The sequence below is a fragment of the Nelumbo nucifera genome, chromosome 1, assembly GCF_055504915.1.
Source record: "Nelumbo nucifera cultivar China Antique chromosome 1, China Antique-T2T, whole genome shotgun sequence".
NCBI lineage: Eukaryota > Viridiplantae > Streptophyta > Magnoliopsida > Proteales > Nelumbonaceae > Nelumbo > Nelumbo nucifera.
This window is the reverse complement of record NC_142649.1, coordinates 167,106,873-167,133,038: the sequence shown is the minus strand read 5'-3', so window position 1 is coordinate 167,133,038 and position 26,166 is coordinate 167,106,873. Positions and strand designations below refer to the sequence as shown.

Sequence of the window (26,166 nt, the reverse complement as noted above, 5' to 3'; positions counted from 1 at the left end):
TCTTGCAAGCGCCGAGGAATACTCATCAGAGCCCAAGCGGCAAGCGCCAGAATGGCAAACTGTTGTCTTGTGGTCTTTGACTAGGAATTCAATTAAAGATGAAGAAATTGATGGTTGAATGAATCAGATGCAAAGCCGATTATTTGGCATGTACGGGACCACCATAGATTCGTTTTCACAGTCCACATGAATGCATCAATCTTGCTCACGAAGTACAAGACCCATATTAACTGGATTATAGCTCACAAGCTCAATCATTGAATTGGATGGGACCGGTATATATTAATGGCCCAGATCCCATTGGTCAGATATAAGCTGGTCGCCTGGTCCCATACTTACATTAACAAAAGCTTTAACTAATATGGCCCTGACTATCTAATTACGAATCCAGGGCCCAAAATGGTGTTTTAACCATGAACCAAGTGGTATTAGTTGCAGGGCTATTGAGTGCACATGCAATGATGCAAAGCTGAAAGTTACTCGATAAGCACCTTTATGTGTTTTCTTATGTAACTCAGCAAATCAGAATAGTGGGCCGAACCCAAGGCCATCACTATGATTAGGCCATTGATATACGTGGTACTGCCAAGCCTTAAAAAGGCAAAAACAGGCCCGGTTGGAAACTTACCATATCAGACAAAGCTAAGGAGCAAATTTTGTCCTTTTATACGTGGAAGATGGAAAATCCGCAAGTATATGAATAAACTAAAAAGAAAAAAAAAAAAAAAGAACCAACTTTCATCAAAATAATTACATAAATCGGGATGAGTGGATTATGGGCCATGGACGTATGGTTACAGTACGTTTGATGGAAAGTTGTTAAGGAATTTTGTATAAGTCTCAATCAAACCAAATACAGCCTAAAGATTAGACTTGAATTTTGGAATTATCTCCATTGAAAGTCCCTATGGATCGAGAGGCAAGGGCATGTTGTAATATGTTCTCTATAAGTTCGCCTATGTAGAATAATAAATAATTAAATAAATAAACCATTTTATAACGTTCCTTAAATCATTTCTCTTATTTTCTATATAATTTTGCTTATAGTTCATACTATTGCACCAATCAAATAGTGAAGAACAACTTCGAGAAGAAACTGCACCATATGGCAAATATTAGACTGTAGATCATCTCCTTGGATATCTAAAGTCGACAATCATTTATATTCTCCTCCATGTGTATATTACAAGACTTGATCTCAGATCAACAAGGGAAAAAAAATCTCGTCAAAAGACTGAAAATTAGCTGTGGATATTTCAGCGGTAACTATCGAGATTCGAGAACATAACGATCTTTACAAAAATTTAAATGAGTAAAAAAAAACCTGACAACCAGGATAATTTCACAAGTAGTGCACATGGTTAAGATACCTCACCGAACTGGTAGCTTGCATCCATCATAAGTCACTCCCAAGTAGAGATCCAACACATTTCTGAATGCCTGTAACACAGCACAAAGACCATTATTTGCATGTCAAATCTCCATATACAATCAGAGCTTCACAGAGGCTTCCCGGATCCTAGACAATATTTATTAAACAAGTAAACCCATGCAATGCATGGATTGAATAGAATTTTGGTTAGGTGTGAGTTGGCAAATTTGGGTTTCGACATCAGTTTGCATCCAGGCCAGGGTCAATGTGTAAGGTTAGTCTTGGGTTGGCTCTTAACTTGACCCAATCCATCTAATTTAATGTTAATAGGAAAATTAGAGATTTAATGGGGAGGGGAAATTTTACAAACATTAATTATTTGGGGGTGAGAAGAGAGTTAACATTTTTTGGCGAGGATGTCTATGTGAGATCTGTGAGTCTGGCAAGAGGACCCTTGAGGTTGGATCCCATGTTCTATATTTAAGGTTGGGTTGGCTCTTAACCTGACCCAAACCCATCTAATTTATAGCCCTGCATTATTAAGAGAGCCAAAGAAGGGATTTAATAGGGAAGAGATGGTACAAACATTAACCATTGGGGGGAGGGGTTTTAAGAATGATTTTATTAGAGTAATTTTGGATTTTATTAGAGAAAATTCATACCTAAGAGGTTTTTATTATAATTTCCTATATTTTTATAATTTAATTTTAAAATAAATAACCATGTGTGAAAAATGAGAAGTAGAAGATGTGTGTGAGCTCTGTGGTGAGAGGACCGCTCACCTCCTCTCTTTCCTCTTCTAAGATAGATATAGATTCTGCAGCTTCAAAAATTAACATGTTCCAACTTTTTTCGTTGGAAAGCTGAGGAAACCTTATTTTCATCAGCATATTCTCAAGCGAGTTATAGGTAATTGCGGACAAATATGGAATTATGGATGCAATAACAACAGCCGGAATTGTAGTGACAGATAAATCCAGTCCAACTTGACCCAGTCTAACCGCAGGAACTAGGAATTGGCTTTTCTACAGGTCCAGTACACATTAAAAAAACAATGGTAACAAAACAACGCTAGAAAAAAGCCTGGGGAGATGGACATATAGACAAGCACCAAGAGAAATTAGAAAGCTAGCAAATAAGGTTGTCCTCTTTTATATGGGTTAATAGGTTAGTAAATGGTTTGGCTGATGCTCTAGCCAAACAAGGGATTTCCAGGGAACAATTGTATTGGGCTTCATTGATTGATAGCTGAGGGTGGGACTGGCTCTGTGGGAGCTGAAGGTTGCATAAATTTACCGTTACTGATAAAAAAAATAATAATAATAATAAAGTAAGCAAATATGCACCAAAATCCCTGGTATTAGGAAAATCAGGAAACAACTCCCAACCATCCCTGTACTCACCCACAAAGTGCTCTGTGGACTGACACAAAACCACTACAATCTGAAGCTTAAACCATGTTTCTCTTCTCAAAGGGCCATACCCAAGGTTGGTACCTGCTATCTGGGTTCTTGGGAGGGGTGGACTGGATATGGTCATATGGACCTAACCCTTGACATTTTCTTGCACAAGGTAGATGCTCTGAGACGCACCATACAATGGCCCCTGGATGGCTGCTATCTCAAAGGTTTAAATTATATTCCCAGGGTGTTCAAATCATAGATCCACAAATTTATAAAGAGCCTCTGGTGACAATTGCTATTAAGTTGTCATTATGTGAAAAGTGTAGCTCAAAACTATCAGGATGTATTCTATATTAACAATGTATAATATTCCTCAAAACCAAGATGTGTATGGGTGTTGGTAATTGTGTTGAACCTTTGACCCTATTGTAGATTGTTCAATGAACTAGGATTGACCAATTACCTGGTGCGCAAATGATTCTTTCCCATTAAGAATTGCATTCATTGCAGCAAACTGGTCATCAAATACACCATAAAATGCTTGATAGAACTTGTTCCTGGCAGAAAACAATGAACAAGGAAGCTGCTGAGTGGATTCACATGAACCAGGCCCATTTTCTGGCCCGTTGATCCATATAGCCCAAGTGAGAATTTTGCAGAGAAAATTAAAAGAAAAGCAGTTGGTATGTGGGCTAAAATATACTGTTCTTCTTTTGTGATCTGCTTGTCCATGTCATCAAATTTCTGGGTAAGAACTTCTGCCCCCACTGGTGAAAGCATGTGCAGTATTAGAGCTTCCAAGGTTCTTGGGAAATTGTGCTGAAAAGAGCAATAAAAGGTATTGACTTGAAAAAGTAATGCATTTCTGAAGGCTGTGGAAAATAATAATGATATTGTGCACAACAAACAAGAAATTCATCCATTTCTTCAAACATGACTTTCAAATAAAAGTTGTTTTCAATGAAAAAGAATTAACTGTTATTGATCAAAAAATAAAATTATCAACACGATATAAAGATCTTAGATAGGAGAAGAAAATGCAAGAAATAGCCACCAAACTCGTAATTCAGCGTTATATCATGGAATGGAAGTTACTGTTTCATTGCCCCCCATAAATATTGAGTGGAAAAATCAAATCCAGACTAATGAAATTGGATCTTGAAGATTGATAGGGCCCATCCTGAGAAAATGTTGGCAACCAAAACATAAGGTATTTCATGGTAGTTCAGTAATTTCATAATCCTGTCTAATTATAACAAATACCCCTTACAATAACCCTTGTCAAGATGTTTACTACATTCTGATTGATTCATCAAGAAAGGCACAGGCAAATCTTCAAATGAAGAATCCAAGGTCAAATAAAACATATTATCACATTTCTCTTGTTAAAATATACAGAATAAGCTCAAATTTGTAACATAAAATACCCATTCTTTGTAAAATAAGAATGGGTAGGAACAGAAAACTATCAAAATCATCATGATATGATGATGTTAGGGGGAAAAAGAAGATCATTTCCAGCACTAAGACAAAACAGTTTCACTTGAAGAAAGAACTATAGCCATAAAAGAGGATGTTAACCTTACCACCATGACCATAAAGATGTTGTGAAGCATGAGTGGCTCAAGAGGCCAAAGGATGTTAGCGATCGGATCATCCTCCAAGTTAAATTTATCAGCTGTCACAATCTTCTGGTGTCCAATTTCTTTCATACTAACTCCAGAGTTGTCAGAAGCAGAATCCACTGGGTGGTTTTGACCAGCAAGTTCAACACTGTCATGAACCAGAGATACAAGTTCATGAAGTGCCTGTAGTGCAAGAGGCTCCAGCTGATTCAACATCGTTACCTCCCTTTGGCTCTTCTCTTTTAAGTCCTTGCTTTCAGACTGCTTATCCAAATGGTAATCAAAATTCCCTAAGAACAGAGTAGAAGCTGCCTTAGCTCTTTCAAAAGAGTTAAGAACTTATTATGCCTAGTGCAAAGATAAGTATTTTGCAGTTATTAGCAGTAAAAATATTAAGATAACTAATAGAACAAGGAATTATCAAAAAAAAAAAAAAACTAATAGTATAAGAAAATGACCTGCTTCCCCATTACTAGGCTGCTCAAGCATATGGTTTTCAGGCTTCCAGTGACCAACTGAACTCCTATGCAACATTCGATTCTGCTCTATTTACCCAACTTTTTTATATGAGCAAAAAGTTAAATGACAGAAAGAATAAGCAATTGATAAAGAATGAGTTCTAGACCACATTCAATACAATCAGAGGATAGGGAATCATATTTTCTTTTGGAAGAACTTGTAATGACTTGTAGTGCAGGGACAATTCATTGACCTTAGCTTATCCTGTTCTTTTCAATATAGCCACCAAGAAGAATGCAACCAGTCAGCGGTATTATTAATGTCAGGGTGAAGGTGTAGTATGGGTTCCCAGGTTCAGGAGAAGTATCATTGATTGGGAAAGGGTGTCTTCTGCTGCTCTTTTTGAGTTAAAAAAGATGCAACATTTGGTTAAGGATTCCAGATTCCGTAGTGGATAGCTCAGGCATATTTATAGTCAGATCTTGGAGGGAATTATAAATCCATCATTTCCATGGAAAAGAATCTGGAAAGCCTATGTACCATCCAAAGTATCCTTTATGTGCAAAGTTATTTTGGGATTTGAATAGGATTCTCACTTTGGATCATCTAATTAAGGAGATTATCATGATAACATTGCTGCTTGTGTGGATTAGAGGAAGAATCCATGAAGCATGCTTTAATTCATAGCAAGGTCTCTATGTAATCTGGTCATTCTTCCTTGAAACTTTTGAGGTGCTATCCCTGAAAATCTTTCAAATTTGTTGGGCCTCATTGTTGGTGGAAAGCTTATTGTGAAAATAAAATTCTACGGAATTTGCTGCTTTAACCCTATGCTGTTATGGAAAGAAAGAAATAGAGGGATATTTGAAAGGAAAAGCATTGGAGATTACCAAAGGATAGGGATAAGTTGTGGGCTAAGGTAGTGGTAAGCATTCATGAGCTTGCAGAGGATGGTTGGGATGCTATAGTATCAACCAAGGTGACAAGAGCTTCCCCATAGAAGGCTATGCATGCTACTCTTCCTTCTTTTCTACCATTCATTAGGTATGGTTTGTCCTCTAGAAACCTTATCAAGTCTTGGGATGGGTAATGTTCCTTTGAAAGAAAAATTCCCATCTTTTTTTGCCCTGTCAAGGTATAAAAATGAGACTATTCATGCTGGAGTATCAACCAGGGTGACAAGAGCTTCTCCATAGAAGGCTATGCATGCTATTCTTCCTTCTTTTCTACCATTCATTAGGTATGGTTTGTCCTCTAGAAACCTTATCAAGCTTTGGGAATGGGTAATGTTCCTTTGAAAGAAAAATTCCCATCTTTTTTTGCCCTGTCAAGGTATAAAAATGAGACTATTCCCTAATAAAATCATTTCGGGAAACTTTCTGTGTATATCTTTTGTGCTCTTTAATCTCTAATAAAATCATTCATTATTCATCAGAAAAAAATGAGACTATTCCCTCTTTTCTTGTTCCATCTAACTCCAGAACTAGGTTTGATTGGGATCTGGGATTCAGAAGGGGACCAAGGGATTTGAAACTAAATAATGTCCTGGTTTTGCTTCATAACGTTGAAGGGGTTTTCTTGGATCCCTCCATTTCTGATAGTCGAATTTGAACCCTCTCCCCCACTAGTACCTTCTCCTGTGCCTCCTTCAAGGCTTTGATTCAACCCTCTAATAGTCTGGGGCAACCCTTTCCTGGGTTTGTAGTAAACCAATCCCCACCCCCACCCCGCAAGGACTGGAGGCTTTTGTTGGGAAGTCTTCCTGAAAAGAATAAATACTTTTGATTTGCTCCAAAGAAAAAGACCCAATTGGTGCCTTTCCCTGAACTGGTGTGTTCTTTGTAAGGCTAATGGAGAAACTTGCTATCACTTATGAATCTCCTACCCCTTGTAAACTCTGTTTAGGAATGGTTTTTCCTGTTGTTTGGGCGTAGGTGGAATCCCCCACCTAATGTGCAAAGTTTGTTTGTATCTATATTTTTTAGTTGGCCAAAGACAAGGGGAAGAACAGTGTGGAGATGCTTAAGGGATGCCGTCAGTAAGTCGATTTGAATTTGAATCCTATCAGTAAGTTGAATCTTCGGATCTGATCTGATCCGACTTGTTTTCTTTAAAAATTAATAAATTATTAAAAGAAAAATAAAATATACTAATTTAAATAAAGTAAAAAACAAAAAATAAAAGTATTTTTTAATTATTTTCATCATATATATATACATGTTGTTATAAAAAAATAAATAATATAACAAAGTTATAAAAATATAATATAAAAAATATATTTATAAATAAATAAATAACATATATATGTATTATATATATTTATATTTGTAAATATATAATATATATCGGATCGGATCTTCTCGAATTGGATAGGGGTGATCCGAATCCAATCCGATTTCTGATCGGATCCTATTATCCTATCCGAAGACCCGAACAGGGGCGATCTGAATTCAACGAAATTGGATCATATCGGATCATGATCCAATCCATTTGCACCCCTAGCTGTCAATTGGACCATTTGGGAGGAAAGGAATCTAAGACTATTCTCAAATAAGGAAAGAAGCATATATGCAGTTATTGAAACAATTATTGTTAGGGTGGTTCAATGGGTCAAATCCTTGGAGCTTTTTGCCAATTTTCAACAAAGGACATTATGAGAAAGTGCAAGGAAGTGGCATGCTCTGCTTGGCTTAAGTCTGTCACAAACCCCTCTTGGTCTCCACCAGATAGTGGTTTCATTAAATTGAATTTTGATGGGAGCAGTGCAGGGAATCCATGTCCTTCAGGAATTGAAGATGTTTTCAGAAATGAGGAAGGCAGAATTATCGGATTATTTTCAGGGCCAACTGGAGTAGGGATTTTTTAGGGGTTGAGATAATGGCCTTAAATGGAAGGAGTGCAAAGGGCAAAGAATATGAACTGCAATAAACTGATTACAAAAGGTGACTCAAAGTTGGTGGTGGGATAGCTGCAAAAGGAAGAAGCTGGACTCTGGAATTATAGAAGTGAAAGGAGGAAATTCAAGTGACTGACACAAAACATGGATGTGAGACTTGTATGATTTACAAGAACTGCCAATGCCTTCGCTGATATTCTAGCTAAACAAGGGGTGAGTAGGAATAAACTGTTTTGGGGGCTCAATTATAACACTGTTAATTTGTTGAGGAGAGTTAAGAAAGTTTAGCTCTCCTCCTTTATCTCATCTCTTATAATATGTTTTATTTTTTAATGAAAGCTGCTGTTAATGATCAAAAAACAAGGAAAATCTTTCCAGTTGAAGCAATTATTGGAAAGATTAACAGCATGATAATGTGAGCAGATGCTCCGAAGGATTTTGGAGTGAATCAAACTCATTTTAGGGGTCAACGGAATCAGGTTTTCTTTGGCTCATATGAGGCTATTTTGTTGATATTTTTAAACTTCATCATTTCTGGACATAGGGTGGTATCATTTTTGAAGGAACCTCTACTTTTTTTCCAGTAATGAAATAAAAAAATAAAACTCTGAATCTAAAATTCCAGATACAATACTAAACCTTAGCATGAGGAACTAGGACATGACCTATGGGACTATGGGAGCACTAGTACCAAATGGCAATTACTGTCATGTGATGCAGGTATATTGCAGGCCACTCCTTAATCCAAGACACAAAATAGGAAAAGGAAAATATTGACTTGATTGATTATTCAATTAATGACAGTGCCAATTGGATTGATTAGGTCAGAAGTCTTTCTTATCCTTAGGTTGCATCTGGAAATTTGGTCAAAAGGGAGAGAGAAAATGTCATACTCTAGCTTCATTTGTACCTTTAAATGCCGTGCTAATTTAAAAAGTTGGGGGGGGGGTGTCTAGGCGATTCTGGGGCAACAGTGAGGCGCCTAGGCACTAGGCAATAAAAATTTTATAATATAAAGAAGTAACTTTTGGCTAGTTCCTTAGTTTTATATACAAATCAGCATGCACATTAAGTGAAAAATACCAATCCTCTTTATTACAAGCATTCAATTTCCGTTAAAAAGGTGGAAAATTATTTAAGAGAGCAATTTCGTATCAATTACCAACTAAAGAAGGTTATTTACTTTATATGATAAAAATTCAAGATGGAAAGTAAAATAGAAAAAGAAAATGTTAGATAGTGTATGCCCTTAGCTCCAATCAGATTGATGTACATAAAACATTATTAGTGAATGAACAAAGCACATTATTGTTTCATGTTCTAATCGGTATGTTTTCTATGAATTACTCCTTAAACTGGACACTTACGAGACTCGTGTTAGTTTAGAATGCTCTCAACCATTGGATAGACTTGGGGAGTTTATCCTGATAAAGCTAACACAGGTGTGCTGCTGAACTGGTGGAGTAGCTTGTCTCAGCTGCTAGGGTTAAACCCCAAGCACATCTAGTGGGTATTTAGAAGAAACATTGAACTCAGATCAATTTCCAATTATGCCCTGAACCTTGGAGATAGATGGGCAAAACTAAAAAGTTGCACTTAACCCCAGACTTGATTATGATACTGCACTAGGTATTAGATTGAGCTACCTTTGATGTGCCAACCAATGAGATCCATCAAGGGTCAAATACCTGGGCATGTTGGGGCAGTTTGGGAAATTACTTGAGTGGGTGATCATAGTGATAGCATCGACCCCTTTGTCAAACAAAGTGAATATCAAGCTTTACACTCTTTTTGATGGAAACCTAAATTGTCAATAGTGGATTTCAATTGTATTTGAAATCTGATTTACAAAACGCATCTATATGTTATATTACTATTTTATGAAAAAGGCTTGCAAAAGGTTTTAATTCCGGGATCCATCCGAGCAAAGAGTGTGACATTGTTTTATAGTCAAGGAAGAGATCCTTCCCTATAGGTAGTGTTCTAATGATTATGGGCCGAGATGTTAGGTGTAAGATACCATTACAGGGCTGATTACTTGATGGGCTTTATCTTACATAAGTCCATTATCCTTGGGTCTTCATAGAGTGGCTGAATCCAATGATCATTTGTGTAAATGTTGGGCCCAAATTGAGCCTAAGTTGATTGGGTCAGGGGTTCACTGCCCTGAGCAAGGAATTTGGAACCTCTTCCAAAGGTAGGACCAAACCCTTATTGACTTGTGCAAGACCTTTGTGGCCATACAACACCTTGGGACATGAACCATTAGAGAAAATGGGCCTAAAGCCCATTACTAATATGATTTGTTAAGTAATCACATGACAACTTCTCTTGAGTTGAAAATGGACCTGGATCTAGGTATGGAGCAACTATCCTCTTAACACGACAATGTTTATCAACTAAAGATAGAGTCCTGATCCAAATTTGATTTGGATCAACTCCTAATTAGATTAGGAGAATGCTATATGTAAAGGAGAAAGAGGGGAGAGTCCAATTCAGTTAATTCTCTCCACTCTCTTGTTCTTTCCTCTTCTCCGTTGCCTCCCAGAAACCCTAATTTGACCTAGCATTGTTAGGGACTGATTTCTATCAGTCGTCCACTATGTTTTTGCAAGAAAAAATCAAGGCATATTAGGTTCACAAAGCCAATTCGATCCAAGCAAGTTGGAGAACAGTTTTTGCTGAAACAGTGTTGTTGAATTGGCTTCACATACACATTGCGCCATCTTCAATTGGAAGCCGATTTTGGGAATTGGGTGTGAACTACCACTCTGGGAGTTGTGCTTTGTGGTCTCCGTATCATGTATGATCAATTTTAATTTGAGTTTCAAATCTGGTCCAATTCAGTGCAAGATCGATCCAGAAATTTCAGATTTCAAAATTACCGGGAAATCGGTTCCCAGGTTGGGTTAGAAATTTTTTGTAAATTCAGCCAGCCACCAAACCTAGTTCAGCCATGTCAAACCTGATTTCTAACCATTCCAGCAAAAAAGGCATAACACTGAGTTCAGCAAGCCCTAGGGAGTGTCTAGGTTAGTGACTCAAAGGAAACAACAGAGGCCCAAATACCAAAAATTTCCTAGTTCTTCCAAAGAGCCACTCCAAGTCACAATTCTGCATTACGAAGTTTATTAAAAGATTGTCAGATGCAGAAATTTTTCTGGGTACATTTCCAAGAAGATCTGCATTTCTTGTTACTAAGAGAAGTATATTTATTTTGAAATCATGAATAGTACAGTGTTAACATTGTAAAGCCTACTAACCAAAAAAGGGAATATAGACTTATTCAACTTTTGTAGGTGACTATTAGTCAACCATCAAAATTTATTTGGATTATTAGACTACTATTCAATTTCAACTAGTTAACTAGTTTTCTCAACAAGCACTACAAGGCTCCAATTCAAACAAGTTTTAAATCAAAAGCTAAATTTGTTGGAATTGATAAAACCATTTTGATTAAAAGTGCATTTGTGGAAATTAATCACCATGATTCTTTGATAGAAAAAAAATTACAAAAAGTACGTGGTTATCATTTTGAAACAATTAAAAATTATCAAAATAATGTTTAAACTGTAAACCCAATGATTGAAAGCAAGCATGGTTCCCTATAAAATAGCGGATATAATTAAGATTATGCATACCATTTCTTTGTCAACCAATCTTCTCCATAGATCAATGATTTGATGAATAAATGACATGAAATGGAAACAAAATAAGAGTCAATTATCTATAAATAAATATAATCATGGCAAACAAAAATAGGTGGCTTTACGAAAAGCAAGCAGGAAACAATTTGAAGAAAAAAGAGAACCTTCTTAATATTCTCCGCAAATAATATGAATCCATGTGTTCTAACATGTTAGACATCATGTTGGACCGCCACCAGAAGTTTACAGCAATGGTTAACTTATCACTATTCACTTGATGGAACCTACAGCAATTAGCAAACCATGTTACATACACTGCTTAAACAAAGCCTGATGAAAGTTAAATATAACATAATGTATAAAATGAATTAGTATTTTACCTAGTAGAAAAAAAAAATAGAGTTAATTTAAGGAAAGCATTACTTAATAACAAAAATGGAGAAAATGGGCAGGAAAGAGTTTGTGCTCCTAATGCTATTAGTAAAATAAAGTACTAGATAGGTGGTGTACTGAGGAATTGGTCTGCAGTTGCCCTCACTTCCTCTAGGAAGCCTAGAGTTTAAGTAACTTGGACTCCGCCGATGGAGGGCTTTGTTAAGCTGAACTTTGACGGGAGTGGTCAGGGTAACCCAGGACCATCTGGGATTGGTGGTGTACTGAGAAATGAGAACATCAACATCATTGCCCTTTTTTCGAGACTGGTGGGAATAGGAGACTCTGTGAGGGCTGAACTCCTAGCTGCGGCACAGGGGGTACAGATTGGTTATCAGCTTGGAGTGCAGAACTTAATAATTGAAGGAGATTCCAAGGTGGTAGTAGGATAGTTGGATGACCCAGGTACTGTCACTTGGGACTTTAAGGATATTTTAAAAAATGTTAAATGGCTATTGAGGGACATGACAGTTAGATTTCAGTGGATGGGTAGATCGGCTAATGCCTTGGCTGATTATCTTGCTAAACAAGGGTCTACTCGGGTCTCCTTGTATTGGGCTTCTCTGTAATTTTCTTTGTCCTTTGTTATGTTTATTAACTAAAGGGTTGACAGTATCCTCCATCTCCCCTCCTTGAAGGGGAGGTAGCATCTCGTGCCTCTCCCTAAAATGTACTATCTTTGGCTATGAATTAATAAATCTTACAATTCACTGATAAAAAAAAATAAAGTATTGGATTGTAACTGGCTCTCTGGGCAGTTTTGGAGGCAATACATGCTTTTTGAAGGTTCCTTTGGTTTGGTGCATTGCAGGAGATTTCAGTACGGGAAGCTCCTCATTTGGGAAGAAAGCAGCACAAGGGTGACTGCAGGAATGAGGGGATTTGGAGAACTTGTGGACAAAAAGATTTATGTTTATGTGGTCAAGCAACCAGGGTTCTCCAACCTTATGGTTTATGAAGATTCTGCAACCACTCACTACTCATGTATAGTCCTTTCACATCTACACACTGGCTTCCGTTTTTAGCCTTACGGTGATATGATACAAAAACACAACTTATCAAAACAATATTACAGATAGAACAAGCTTTTAGGTACTGGCGGAGTGGGAAGATAGGTATCCTCATATGATCGAGGAGGCTTTGGCAGCTATGTTACACAAGGCTCAAAGTACCAATACAATAAGCCCTGTATCGGGTGTTTGATTGTATTGTATCTTTGGGCCTCCAGAACGTCTATTTTTTTATCAGAAAAGAGAACATCATTTAGTAAATGATTAATTACTGGTTACAGTACAAAGATGATCCAACATATATGTAACCTAGGATACAATAGATTACAGCATTGCCCAAAATAAAGTGTCTATCAACTCCCTGCTTTGGGTCCCCAAAACACTTGTTACAAGGGATTTTAGGATTTTGGCTTTATAAAAAAATCATAATTTTGCTCAGCTGAAATTCTCAATACACAAAATCTCCATATCGAGAGTATTGATACTTTGAACCATGATATTACACATTTACATTGAGTACTGTACCTGTCTTGGAAATGTGTGGATATCAATACTGATATGGTATTTGAGGGGATTCTTCTTTTTGTCATGTCTGCAATATGCGACTAAAGAATTTTTTTTTATTGGAAACGGTAACTTCATTAATATAACTTAAGAATAACTTTCCAGATTTAAGTAAAGCTGTCAACCCCTGAGTAGGTGTTGAGCCCCCAGTAATCTTTCTTACAAAACTTCCCAGAACATTCTCTCCCTCACAGTCCCTTGTTTAGCCAACGTGTCAGCTAAACCATTAGCTGATCTCCTTGTCCATTTGAAGCACGCACCGATCTCCCTTGTTATGTTGAGGATTTCCCTTATGGGCTGTCTATAAATCCAGGCTCCCAACTTACTAGATTGCAGCCACTCAATCAACAATTTGGAGTCTCCCTCTATCTCAATTTGGTGTAACCCCAATTGTTTGGCATATCTTACACCTTGAAGCAAGGCCATCACCTCCGCTCTCAATGAGTCCCCCACTCCTATTGGTCCTGAAAACAAAGCTACAATTCTGCCATTTTCATCTCTGAATACTCCTATACCTGAAGGGCCCGGGTTACCTCTTGAACTCCCATCAAAGTTCAATTTCACTCTTTGTTGTGTTGGCGGGAACCACAATTCCTGCACAATAGGTTTCATGGAAGGTGTAGATGCCACCACTTCCCAATTCCTGTAAATGTCTTCAGCTGAGAAGTCTTTAAACAAATCCAAAGTTTTCAACCATTGAATAGTCATAATAATTATCCTTTCTACAATTGCCTCCTTGGATTTCTCCACTCCTTTAAAGATTCTATTTTTCCTTTCTTCCCAAACTGACCATAAGATAGCTGCTCTTGTGGCTCTCCACATTAATCTTTCACGTCTCTTCGGTTGCTTGGAAAAGCTTGGGTCAAAAAGGCTTGCCACACCTGGGGGAGGTGTCCACCTACAACCAAAGATAGAAGAGAACCAAGCCCAAATAAAGCACACAAATGGACAAGAAATTAATAGGTGTGTGATCGTCTCACAAGATTTGTACATGAATGCTAAATTTGTAATACTTGATAATTTGCTATAATCAATCTTGGTTTGTTTAATGTTGCTTGCACTAATTTATGCATCTAAATTAATTATTCTTCTTTCAACAAAAATCCCATTATTTATATAGCATAGAAGATATCAGTGAAAGTTGCAATTTAAAACTAAAGTTTAGTGGCCGAGTCCCCAAATCCTATATTTTTCTTCAGGCTGGCCAAGTCCAATGTCTCATGCCCACATCAGATTCTGAAATCCCAACCAGTATCTATGTAACACAGTTTTTTTTTTTTTTGATGAATGTGTCTATGTAACACGGTTGGCATTCTCAGCATAGGATCATGTGCATTACATGCAGGACATGGGGACGATCAAAGCATCCCAACAACTTTTTGGCTCTAAGAACATGCGGTTAGAAGTCCCAAATTTCCTAAACTTGAGTGCTAATTGCTTCAACATGGGAACTGAGAATGTTTTTCTTTCAAAACCTCCCAATCGACCATCCACCAAATTTCAAACCCAAAATACCCATTTTACCCTCCTACAGAGAAGATTCCAAATCGACCACTCTCATTGGCCACAATTATCCTAATTCAAGATCTTCATTGCAACACAACTTCTAAGACCCTAAAACCTAACCATTACTTTTCTAAACCTCCCGGTCAACCATCCACTAAATTTCAAACCCAAAATACCCATTCTACCCCTCCTACAGAGAATTCTGAATTATCCACTCTCGTCGGTAGTAGTTATCCTAATTCAAGATCTTCATCATAGCACCGCCCCCAAAATATCTGAACCTCACCATCACCCTCCTAAACCTCTCGATCTATCACCCACCATATCTTAGACCCAAAATACCCGTTTTACCCTTTCATTAAAAAGATTCCAATTCGATGGATCTCTCACTCGTTATCCTCAAAATCACAAGTTCTCACCCCGACACACACCCCAAGACTGTCAAACCCCATTATCACCTTCTTTGGACCCCTTACAACCCCCATGTCAAATTTTATTGAAAACTCCCCTGTTTTGCCCCTTCATCAAGTGAGATTCCAATTCATGTGATCTCATTAACCGAAACACTTAACAATCAATTTCCCTAGGATCCCACAACACCTTCTACCCTCTCCAAATGACTCGACTCCGCCTAAGTATCCTTTTGTAAAACTTTTGTGTGAAAATGCCCCTCCTACCCATGTCAAAATTCAAGATTCCATTTCCTTGAATCCTATTGGTTCCCCTAGAGCCTAGGGCACACAATAGCCATGTGGGTTTAAATTCCCACCCTTAGATTTCCACGGAAAAGCCTCATTCAATCTTGGACGTCCATTGCTTTTTTACCCCTTTCTTATTTCTAAAAAACCATTTTCAAGTCCTTCCCTTAAATTTTTCAAAAAACCCCTTTTGAATCTTGGTCATCCAAAAAGCCCATGTCTTTTTAAATTCCACAAAATTATGCCCCAAGTCCTCCCCCATAAACCCTCTACCTTCTAGAAATTGCAAAAAAGGCCTCCCAACACTTGCCACCACCCTAGCCCTTAGATTTCCATAACATAAACCTTTTTGAATTTCAGCTATAGGATGGGGATGCCCTCTTTTCAAAACCCTAGGGTGCACCTAGCTGTTTTTGGAAGTATTCAACCCCCCCCCACTTGACCCCTCTTTATAAAGGAAGCCCTTCCCTTCCTTTTTAGACTCTTACACTAAAAAGGAAACAAGAGAGACCCCCCCCTCCTAATCCATTTGAACCTAGCAAGGTAAGACATTCTTCTTGACTCTCCCCATTCGAATTAGCCTAGGAAAAACGTCCATAACATCTCTACCTCTCCTCTTCTACCAAAGTTTCCCTCTTCTTCCCCCCACATCCTTCATTGTTGAGCCTCCTTTCCCCAACCAAAATCCACCATTCCTCTAGCCTTTTATTCTTGTACACCAAAATTAAAAATATATAAATAAATACATATGTTCTTCTCCAAGATTTTGGCCAGCCATTGAAGGATGAAGAAGAATATGGAAAGATTGAAGCCCAAAAGTGAGAACAGAGAAGGGGAAAGAAGGAGAAAGAAGAGAAGCAAGGTAGGAATGTTTTACAACACTTTTTTGGGAGTTTGTTGAGCCAACAAGATAGAAATTCATCTCTCCCACCATCTCTCCTAGTCTTGGATTGAACAACACTTTCAACCTCCCTTGAGGTGTTTGGAAGAAAGCCACATTCAAAGGTATGCAACTGAAATTATTTTGCTTATGATTCTTACTTGCTTTCTTTCCCCATGGTCAAATTTCTATGCCTCCCTCTCCCTTTCTTCTAATATCTTCCAATGGCATAGGATAGTGTGGAAGTTTATCTCTCAATATGGAGTTTTTTTTTCTTTGCTTTTGATTAGATTTCTACCATGGCCGATTGTGACTTGTTTTCTTTCTCATTGGTTACACCTAATATGTTCTAATTATTATGGTATAATGTAAGAATTCATCCTTCAATATGTGTCTCCTTCTTTAGGAATGCTTCATGTCTCTCTTCTCTTAATTTTCTTTGTGATCTCCCTCTAGCATGTATTTCTATGTGCATAATTCTAGTTTGCATTCACTAGACTCCATGGCCAATTTTTGCTTCATATCATGTTGTCCTCTAGTTATTTGATCTCTCTTTCTAGCATGCTTTCATTGTTTCCTCTCTTGTATGTGGTTTGAAAAGTCTTTTTTTCTATGAACTTTTTTTCTCATACTTTGAATCCCCTAGTGGAATGTGATATTTGGAAATTGACTCTCTACGAACACCTATGAGTAGGAAGCCTAGAGGGGGATAAAAAAAAGAACTGGGAGGAGATCTCCCAATTGCTTTGCTTCCCTTTAGGGATTCCAAAAGAGGTGTCACTTGTGGAAAATTCGTTTGGATAAAAAAGAGAGGGATGGGAGATCCCTACCTCACTTTGCTCCAAGGGGAGATTTCAAAAGAGCATAAAAGCTAATTCCAATATATTGCAATTCGCTATGCAAGCAAACTCCAAGGGGAGGGTTTTTTCTTTAATAATTAATTGGGGAACGGTATCACACATGAATCAAGGGAGAGGGGTGCTTAACACCTTCCCTCTCCCTCCCATTTGATACCTAGAAAGGTCACGTGGGCATGAGAGTCTTTGTTTTTTAGTATTTTTGAGCACAGGAGGCCCATCACTCCCATGTCTTTCAATAGATAGGTGGCAGCTCCATTAGAATTCAGCCATGGAATGAGCCCCAAATCAACTGGGTGCTCACAATGAGCACAAGTCTTAAACCTTGAATGAGAACTAAAATATCTGCTTATTACCAAAACCTACAGACCCCGAGTAACCAAGCATTATGCTTTCCCATCATCTCTTAACAGTATCCATATGCCTGATGCACCTGATTGCCTAGATTGCAAGCATCAAAATTTAATTTCATTCTACCTGTTTCTAGAGTCCACCATTCCACTGTTCTTTTCAGTCTTGAAATAGAAAACTTGCAATGGCATGCCAAACCTTCAATAGCCCATTCATCATGATTCCTTTGAATTCATCATATATCAAATCAAAGCCAAATGTGCAATTCTTTTTTTGAGAAAGGGTAAGGTAATTTTGTTAGAAACCAGAACAAGAGATTACAAAGGAACACCAAAAGAAGAGCCACATACAAGACCCATAACCCCAGACTAAATTACAATTCTGACAAACTTCTTGTCCTCAGCTGGACCCCAAGCACCAAGGTCTGAAGTCCTTTTGCAGCCGCAGTCCAAGAAACTAGCTTGCCAAAAGTACAAGAAATTAAACACTCTGCATCCTTAGTACTATTTTGGAATATCCTTCTATTTCTTTCCACCCAGATGGTACTAATCACTACTGCAGGAACAGACATCCACACACTCTTTGCCAGCTTGGACAGGCCATGGAGCTCCCAGCACCATAACAGGTCCACCACAGAATTCGGCATGACCCAAGATAAGCCCAAGGAGGATAAAAAATGTCCCCAAATAGCAGAAGAAACAGGACAATGGATGAACAAGTGGTTGTTGTCCTCTTCTACTTGGCCACACCCACACACAGCAGGTCTTGAATCTGTACACCTCTTCTAACCAGGTTCCTTTTAGTTAGGCACATGTCCGACACTGCAGCCCAAACCAAAGCATTTACTTTAGAAGGGGGTATCGGATTCCAGATTTTAGCAGCAGGAACATCAGCTTGACTTCCTTCTGTTAATTTTCTAGCCGAAGGCTTGACTGAAAATAACCCATCTGCACTCCAACTCCAGGTCATCTGCCAACAGATCAAGAGACTGATTGGATAGCAATTCAAACAGCTCTACCACTTGATCAATTTCCCAATCTTGAAAGTGTCTTCTAAAGGATGGATCTCCAGGAGATGCTGTTGTCTCTCACTTTACAGCAATCAGCCCCCACCACATTCTGATTCTCTGCAATTTGGTACAACTGGGGGAATAACTCTGCTAATGGCCTACTGTTACACCAGTTGTCCTTCTAGAAACTAGTCTTTGACCATTTCCTAACTTTGGAGATAAGCCTCTACTTAGAAATGGATGAGTTTCCATAATGTTCTTCCATAAAGATCCCAAAGAAGGCAAATGGGATATAGTTACCTAATCACCTGTCTGTGTCATATTTGGCTGCTATTAATTTCCTCCACCAGCTTTCTCTTTCTTTTCCAAATCTCCAATCCACTTCCCAAAAAGGACCCTGTTAAAAATCTTCATTTTCCTGCCCCCAGGCCTCCTTTCTCCTTTGGAGCTCAGACTTGGTCCCAATTAACCAAATGGATCTTTTTTCCCTCCTCCCACCCCCTCCATAGGAAGTCCCTCTATAACTTTTCTATTCTTTGAGCCACTTTGGCTGGAATTGGGAACAAAGAGAGGTAGCAAGAGGGTAGGTTAGAGAGGGAACTCTTTAGGAGAGTGATTCTGTCTCCCAAGGATAGATATTTAGCTTTCCAAGAGGCAAGTTTCCTTTCTAAACGCTCCACCACAGGGTCCCACACTAAAGAGGAGGTGTACTTAGCTCCCAGAGGAAGCCCTAGGTAAATAACAGGCAGAAAGCCAATCTGACAAGCTAGCACCTCTGCTAGATCTTCTAAATTCTCTACCCTTCCCACTTGAATTAATCTACTTTTTGACCAATTTACTTTCAAACCCGACATTACTTCAAACCAACTCAGAACCCCTAACAGCACTTCCAGCAGATCCACATCTGCATCAATGAAGCAAAGTGTGTCATCTGCAATTTGTAACAGTTGTACCTTCTCCACCCCAAAAGTAGCCTCAAACCCTTTCCACAGGCCCACTTCCCCTACTCGATTAACAGAGATAGCTAGAATTTCCATCACACAAATGAAAAGAAGAGGGAAAGGGGATCCCCTTGTCTTAAACCTCTGAAATTTTTAAAGAAACTCACCGATAGCCCATTCACTAGCACTGAAAATTTCGGAGATGTAATACAGACCTTGATCCAGTTTCTCCATTTTTGGCCGAAATTCATTCTTTCCAGAACAAAATCCAAAAATTTCCAGTTAACATGGTCATAGGCCTTTTCCAAGTCTAGTTTACTTAACATCCCTGGCCTACCCTTCCTTTTTCTTGAATCTATCAGCTCATTTTCCACCAATACACTGTCTAACATTTGCCTACCCAGCACAAAAGCAAATTGATTTTTTGCTATCACGGTATTTAGGACCTTCTTTAGCCTTTCTGCTAGAATCATAGCCAGAATCTTGTAGAAACTATTCAGCAAACTAATTGGTCTGAAGTCCTTGATGATTGTTGCACCTTCCACCTTTGCAATTCTCACTATGATTAAGTCTATTAAAGAATGAATTATTTTGTTCTTTATTCTCAAAAAAATATTGCATTCATTTCTTTCCATAGACACCGCAAAGTAGTTGTCCTCATACAATGCTATAAACTAATCATGAAGTGTTAGTCTCAATACATCAGATTCCTCCTAGCACCTCCTATAGCCAATGAATTGGCTAACTCATTTGCTGATCTCCACACTCAATAGAACAAGAAAGCCAAAAAGTCTAGCCTCTCTTATATGATGCCAAAGAAACCAGGGCCTCCCCTCTATGGCTCACCCAACCAATCACCATATCTGCAACCTTATTTTTCACTTCCAGAATATGCATTGGGGTTTTAAGTTTTATGCAGTTACCCACACTTCATCAAGTTAGACATGACCTGAATGACCACAACAATAAATGTATTGTGCAAAAAGCTAAAAAGCATAAGAGCTAATAGCTTACCAGCCTTCAGGAATAAAAAGTGCATCACCTGCATGCAGAATGACCTTTTGGGAGTACTCTGTTGAGTATTTTGCTCTTGAATGAATAAAAAAATCAGGGTTTTCTAGATCAACAGAACTGCCATAGAGAAAATTGATACATCAGATTAAGAGCAATATAATAACATTAGAAATTTAAAAATTGTCGTGGTTTTCCATGACACTGAAGAAACTTCTTTTTGCCTTCTTAAGCTAGTTTACAATTAAGTAGACGAACAAACCAAAAAGGAATAGAAGTAGTTGAGACTTAACCATTATTCAGGGCCCGGAAAACAACATACCTATGGTTTGAGGCCTCTCCATATATGGACATTGGATATAACAATGAACTTGCAGAAGGGGGCCATAAAACCACTGAGATTCAAGGAAAAAAAAAGAAAGATTATCATTTCTAATACTTGGAATTTTAAAACATGAAACCTAGAAATATAATATTGAGCATACTAATACAGAACAAATGACCATGTATGTGTAGGCTCATTAACTTCATGCTAAAAGTATCTTTTTAACTTGCCTACTGATAGAAAAGGGTGTCAACTCAAAACTTGAGAAATTAATCACTTCCATCCTAAATAGTCTTTCTAATTGGTCCTTGAAAAAACCAATGACAAAGATAAATGAATTTTCTAGGATAAGGATAGAATTGCCACTAATAACAGACCTAGAATTTCTATCAAGAAGAACACGTAATGACTGCTGTTTAACGCTAGAAGCTTTTGCCTGTCCAAACTAACCTTTTTTTGGTGGTAACGATCAAAATGATATATTAAGATATAATGATAATATATTACATTCATATGGTCCCCCAATAAATATGTCTATGCTCAAACCTTAACATCAACCCCAACTCCCACTTCCACAAGAAGGCTCATAGGAAACATTATTAGCTTCATAAATAACAGTTCAATTGAAAAAGATCATGATGATGATGATAACAATAACAAACAACAAGAATTTTTTTATGGATAAAATAGCAATAATAATTAATGTTTTGTTTGGAGAAGACCTAATTGGTAACTTTCACCCCATGTCTTTTTTTATGTGACGAAAACTGTGAGACTATATACCATTTAAGAGATGACAATGGGTCTCAAAATCTTCCCTGACAAGAAAAATTGCAGCAATTTCTTAGTCCCCCTCCACTAATGACTCGTGTAAATTGAAATTGTAACTACTGTAGCATTGGTAATTAAGACATTAGTGGAGTGTTGAGAAATAATTATGGTGAAATTATAGCCATATTTTCAGAACCTATCAGCAAAGGGGATCAACAAGAATGGAACTACTAGCAATTCTCCGAGGACTGATGCTAGGGAAAGAACTTAACTACAAAGACATTGTAGTGGAAGGTGGTTCTAGATTTATTGGTGGGCAAGTGGGCAGCAAAACTGCAGTCTTGGAAATTGACAGCATCGGAATTTAATGAAGGAAGTGAGATGGTCGGTTAAGGAATCAAGGGAAACTTTCACATGGGTCCTTAGATCCGCCAATAGTTTGGCTGATGCATTGGCATGACAAGGTGTGACCAAAAACCAGCCGTTTTGAGAGGTCTTGACCCGGATTTTGATTGTATGTAAGTTGGACTGCTAGAACCTAAAGTTAGGCAGCAAAGGATAGCCTAGTATACCTTTGGGGATGTGTGGCATAAAATATTATTATTTAACTCCTTTAACAAAACTAATAAGTGTGCACATGCTTTGCACGTGGAAATTCTAGATGATGATAATGATAGTAATGTATCCAAAATTTTCTATACACTTTATGTATTTTATGTTTTTTGTTTTAGATTTTTTTTTATTTTTTATTATTAATCAGATGCAGATTGCAAAATCCAAATCTGGTTACATAAACACCTTATCCAAATATGTGATAATTGGACTGAGTTGTGAAATTTTAAGTATCATTGACAAGCCTACCTGCTTGGCTAGACTCTTCTTTTGTAATGTTTTATCTTTTTGGTGTTTTTTTTTTTTTGTTCATTTATCATAAAATGCAAGATTTAAATAGAGGGAATTGAATGAGATGAAAAGTAGTAGTTCAATTTACAATTTAAACCTCACAATTAAATAGGGACTAAATTAAAAAGAGTTTTTTAGTCAAAAGAAAGTTCCACAATCTTATTCATATTTTTAATAGTAGTGTAAATAGAATTATAGATGTGTTCAATTTTTTCTATAATTTTTTCTGTATTTTTGTGCGTAAGATATGTCACACTAACTTGTTCATTTAATATGATAAATATTTGATATTATACATGTTCCTAAATGGTTTTTTTTTTTGCAAAATTTATGTATTTTTTTTATTTTTGTATTTTTATATTTTATTAATTTTTATTATTTATTTATGACATTAAAGGTTAACACATTTAACCCAAAAGTTGAACTATTGATCTTTGTCAAACAATAAAATAATTTCATTTTTGGTTGGTTCTAAATTATGTATTTCATTTTCATCATCAATAAAAAATAATTTTTGTTTATTGCACTTATTTTTTTAATTTGATTAATAAAAATATTATAAATGTGTCTATTTTTTGTAATTTTCTATATTTATTTCTATTTAGAAAAAATTATTACCTAACTATGACTTCATAGGATCAATTTGATTCAAATGCATGAATTGCTTAGACACCACTTGGATAAAGAATGGTTTTGTTTTTGAGTCAATTTTAAATTATATTGTTAAAAATATTGGCATAGATCTAATTAATATAGGATTTAATAAGAGAAAATGGCAGTTAATACCTTAACTATAAGACTTAATGAGGAGGGGATTAAATGAGGTGGAAAGTAATAATTGAAGTTAAATTTTCAACCCTTAAACAAGAGATAGACTAAATACACAAATATGGGCATATTAGTAGCCATTAAAGTTGACATTAAATCTGTAATAAAATAACTTGAATACCCTTTCTCATACAGAAATAGAGGGTAATTTAAGTCCAAATAAACTTTCACTGCATTTGCATTTTTATATATAGTATGGATCAAGGAAGTCATTAATATATAACAGCAACAACAACAACAATAATAGTATAAGAATAAATGTCAACGATAAAAAGGATTATGTTGCATGATGATGAAGATGATAATAAACTGCATAAAATAATGTTGTCTTACCTTGTTTGCATCCAGCAACTATGCATAGAAGGTTATTATGTGGATCATAATGAGTACTAGATCTAGATTGAGAGTTATTCATCCATAGATTGATAGAAGCTAATTCTTTTAATTCCAAGATTGTAGGCTGTACCAACCAAAATTGAGGAAACTCAGAATGATGCAAGAGTCCAACAAGGAATAATAAAACTGAGCCAAATGAGAAAGATAAAGAAAGTAGGGGTTTGGACAGGCCCAACCTAAGCCTAGACCAACCCAGCCCACAATTTTAGAAGGGTTGGACTTGGAATTTTGGTCCTTAGGTTGGGCTGGGCCCAAACCTTCGGGCTTTTTTTTTATTTTTTGGGCTGGGCCCAACCCTATCCCAATCCCGCCCCAACTGTACACATACATAAATACACATATAGTTTCATACATGCATACATCTATGCATACATATCTTCATACATGCATACATAAATACACACATATATGTCAAATTTCAATGCGAGCTGATTGACCAATCTGAGCGTGGCCCAGGCCCGAGCCCAACCTGAGTGCATCAAATTTCAGCGCGGGTTGGGCTCAAGTTGGACATATCGGGCTTGACCGGCTTGACCATGCTTCGGCCCTAGGCCTAATTCTTAGGGTTGGGCCTGGGTTGACCTTAAACCTGGCCCAGCCTGCCCATTTTGCACCCCTAAAAGAAAGTATGAACAGAAACAGGAAAGACTTTTTTTCTTTACAAGAAATAACAAATGGTAAGAAACTTTTTCAAGAAAACTTTCAGACCATTTGAATATCATCTCTTAGTATTTCCAATTGAGAAATCTCCTCATTCTCGTTATTCAAAATTGGTACCTGTATCAAAAACTTTTTTCCATCAAGATGCCAATAAGTAGCACTGAGTAAACAGAAAAAAACTGTTGGAAGAAGTATTATTAAAAAATATATAGTAAAAAGCACCAAACAATGAACAACTTTTTGCTACATATGCCCAAACAACAAAACATGCATTTATTGAAGAGATGTAATATTCATGAACCATGAAGATGACTCTTCATCCTTCTAAGTAATATGAAAAGAATTCAAAAGCAGTCAGTATGGAATATCATCAGCAATGCCTTGGAAGTTCCAACTATGTCATAGAGAGCAAGTAGCCATTACTGAAACAGCAGAGACACTCTTGATCAAACCATAAATTTGAGGCACAAAATTTATCTAGCTTTTGGAGAAAAAGCTTGTATATGGCATTGTAATGTTATTAAACATTAATTAATGTGCCAATTTATTTCAATACAATATTTTCTTCTGAATAACTAGTAAATAGAATATAAACTTGAGAGTATTTCTGTAATAACAACCTGCGCTAAATAAACTTGATGAGGAGCATCTTCAAATGCTGCACAGGTTTGCTCTACATAAGACCCTGTATATCCATTCCCATCTGATTGAACACAAACACCAGCTGCATCATCTGCATCTTGTTGATGCATTTTGCATGAAGCAATAAAAGTGGAAAAAGGTAATGGAACCTACAAAGAGAAGGTGCAAAGCATAATAAATTTTTCCAATGTCCCATAAGAGCTGTGGTGCAATTGCAGATCATTATATGTGCTAGGAAATAAGATTTTCCTGTAAAGATGATTACCCTCTCATGGCTTCTAATATCACCATAGAAAACTGGAGCGGATCTGGAAAACATAGCCTCTACAACAGAAGAACCTACTCGATCCTGAAATTTCCAGTAGCAGTTTACAATTTTATCTTATGGTCCAAAAGAATATGAGAATAAAGTAAATACAAACTTTGCATGCATATGCATCACATTATTGTCATTTCCCCCATGGAACAAAAAAAAGCATCTATGAGACACACTAACAAAACTATACTTAAAACAGCACAATATTAAACTTAAAACATTCAGACCAAAATTACTGATAACCTTATCCTCTTACTAACATGTTTACTGAACATTAACATCAGGTGTTCTAAAATAACAGAAAAAATAATTAGGATATTAGCAAGGATTAAAGTATTGGTATCGGGTATCGTATCGGACCACTTGGATACGGATACGGATACGCTTTGGAAACGCATGGATACGGACGAAAAAAATATGGATACGCCAAAAAATGCATATAAATTCCAGAAACATATTAATGACATTATTTTTAATATCAAAATAGCCATAATTAATGTATAGACAAATAGAAAATGTATATTCTAAAGGTATATGTGAAGAAATATACTACAATTAATATAGTGGGATGCATAGAAATCATAAAATTTTATTGATATTGTATCAATCAAAAATCCTGGAAAATATTATATATATATATATATATTTAAAAATTAATACATGC

The 26,166-nt window shown here is 36.9% G+C and overlaps 1 protein-coding gene across 7 annotated transcripts in view; it reads right to left on the bottom strand.

The window, feature by feature from the left end:
* Positions 1 to 1,135: 1,135 nt before the first annotated feature.
* Positions 1,136 to 26,166, bottom strand: part of LOC104613224 (2-oxoglutarate (2OG) and Fe(II)-dependent oxygenase superfamily protein) — a 41,584-nt gene continuing 16,553 nt past the window's right edge. For 4 of the 7 annotated variants that reach the window (XM_088895125.1, XM_010280952.3, XM_088895126.1 and 1 more), the window contains 13 exons: positions 25,452 to 25,535; positions 25,165 to 25,335; positions 24,593 to 24,661; positions 23,822 to 23,948; positions 20,984 to 21,056; positions 20,665 to 20,781; positions 11,567 to 11,686; positions 11,397 to 11,415; positions 4,859 to 4,940; positions 4,362 to 4,690; positions 3,479 to 3,594; positions 3,239 to 3,332; positions 1,136 to 1,440 (listed from right to left, as the gene is read on the bottom strand). In XM_088895125.1, coding sequence (XP_088751251.1) covers positions 1,372 to 1,440; positions 3,239 to 3,332; positions 3,479 to 3,594; positions 4,362 to 4,690; positions 4,859 to 4,940; positions 11,397 to 11,415; positions 11,567 to 11,686; positions 20,665 to 20,781; positions 20,984 to 21,056; positions 23,822 to 23,948; positions 24,593 to 24,661; positions 25,165 to 25,335; positions 25,452 to 25,505 — 1,440 coding nt within the window. In that variant the 5' untranslated portion in view covers positions 25,506 to 25,535 and the 3' untranslated portion in view covers positions 1,136 to 1,371. Of the gene's footprint in view, positions 1,441 to 3,238; positions 3,333 to 3,478; positions 3,595 to 4,356; positions 4,691 to 4,858; positions 4,941 to 11,396; positions 11,416 to 11,566; positions 11,687 to 13,450; positions 14,307 to 20,664; positions 20,782 to 20,983; positions 21,057 to 23,821; positions 23,949 to 24,592; positions 24,662 to 25,164; positions 25,336 to 25,451; positions 25,536 to 26,166 lie in introns of those variants that run through there. The other 3 variants (XR_016080581.1, XM_010280950.3, XM_088895124.1) reach the window with 3 other exon arrangements.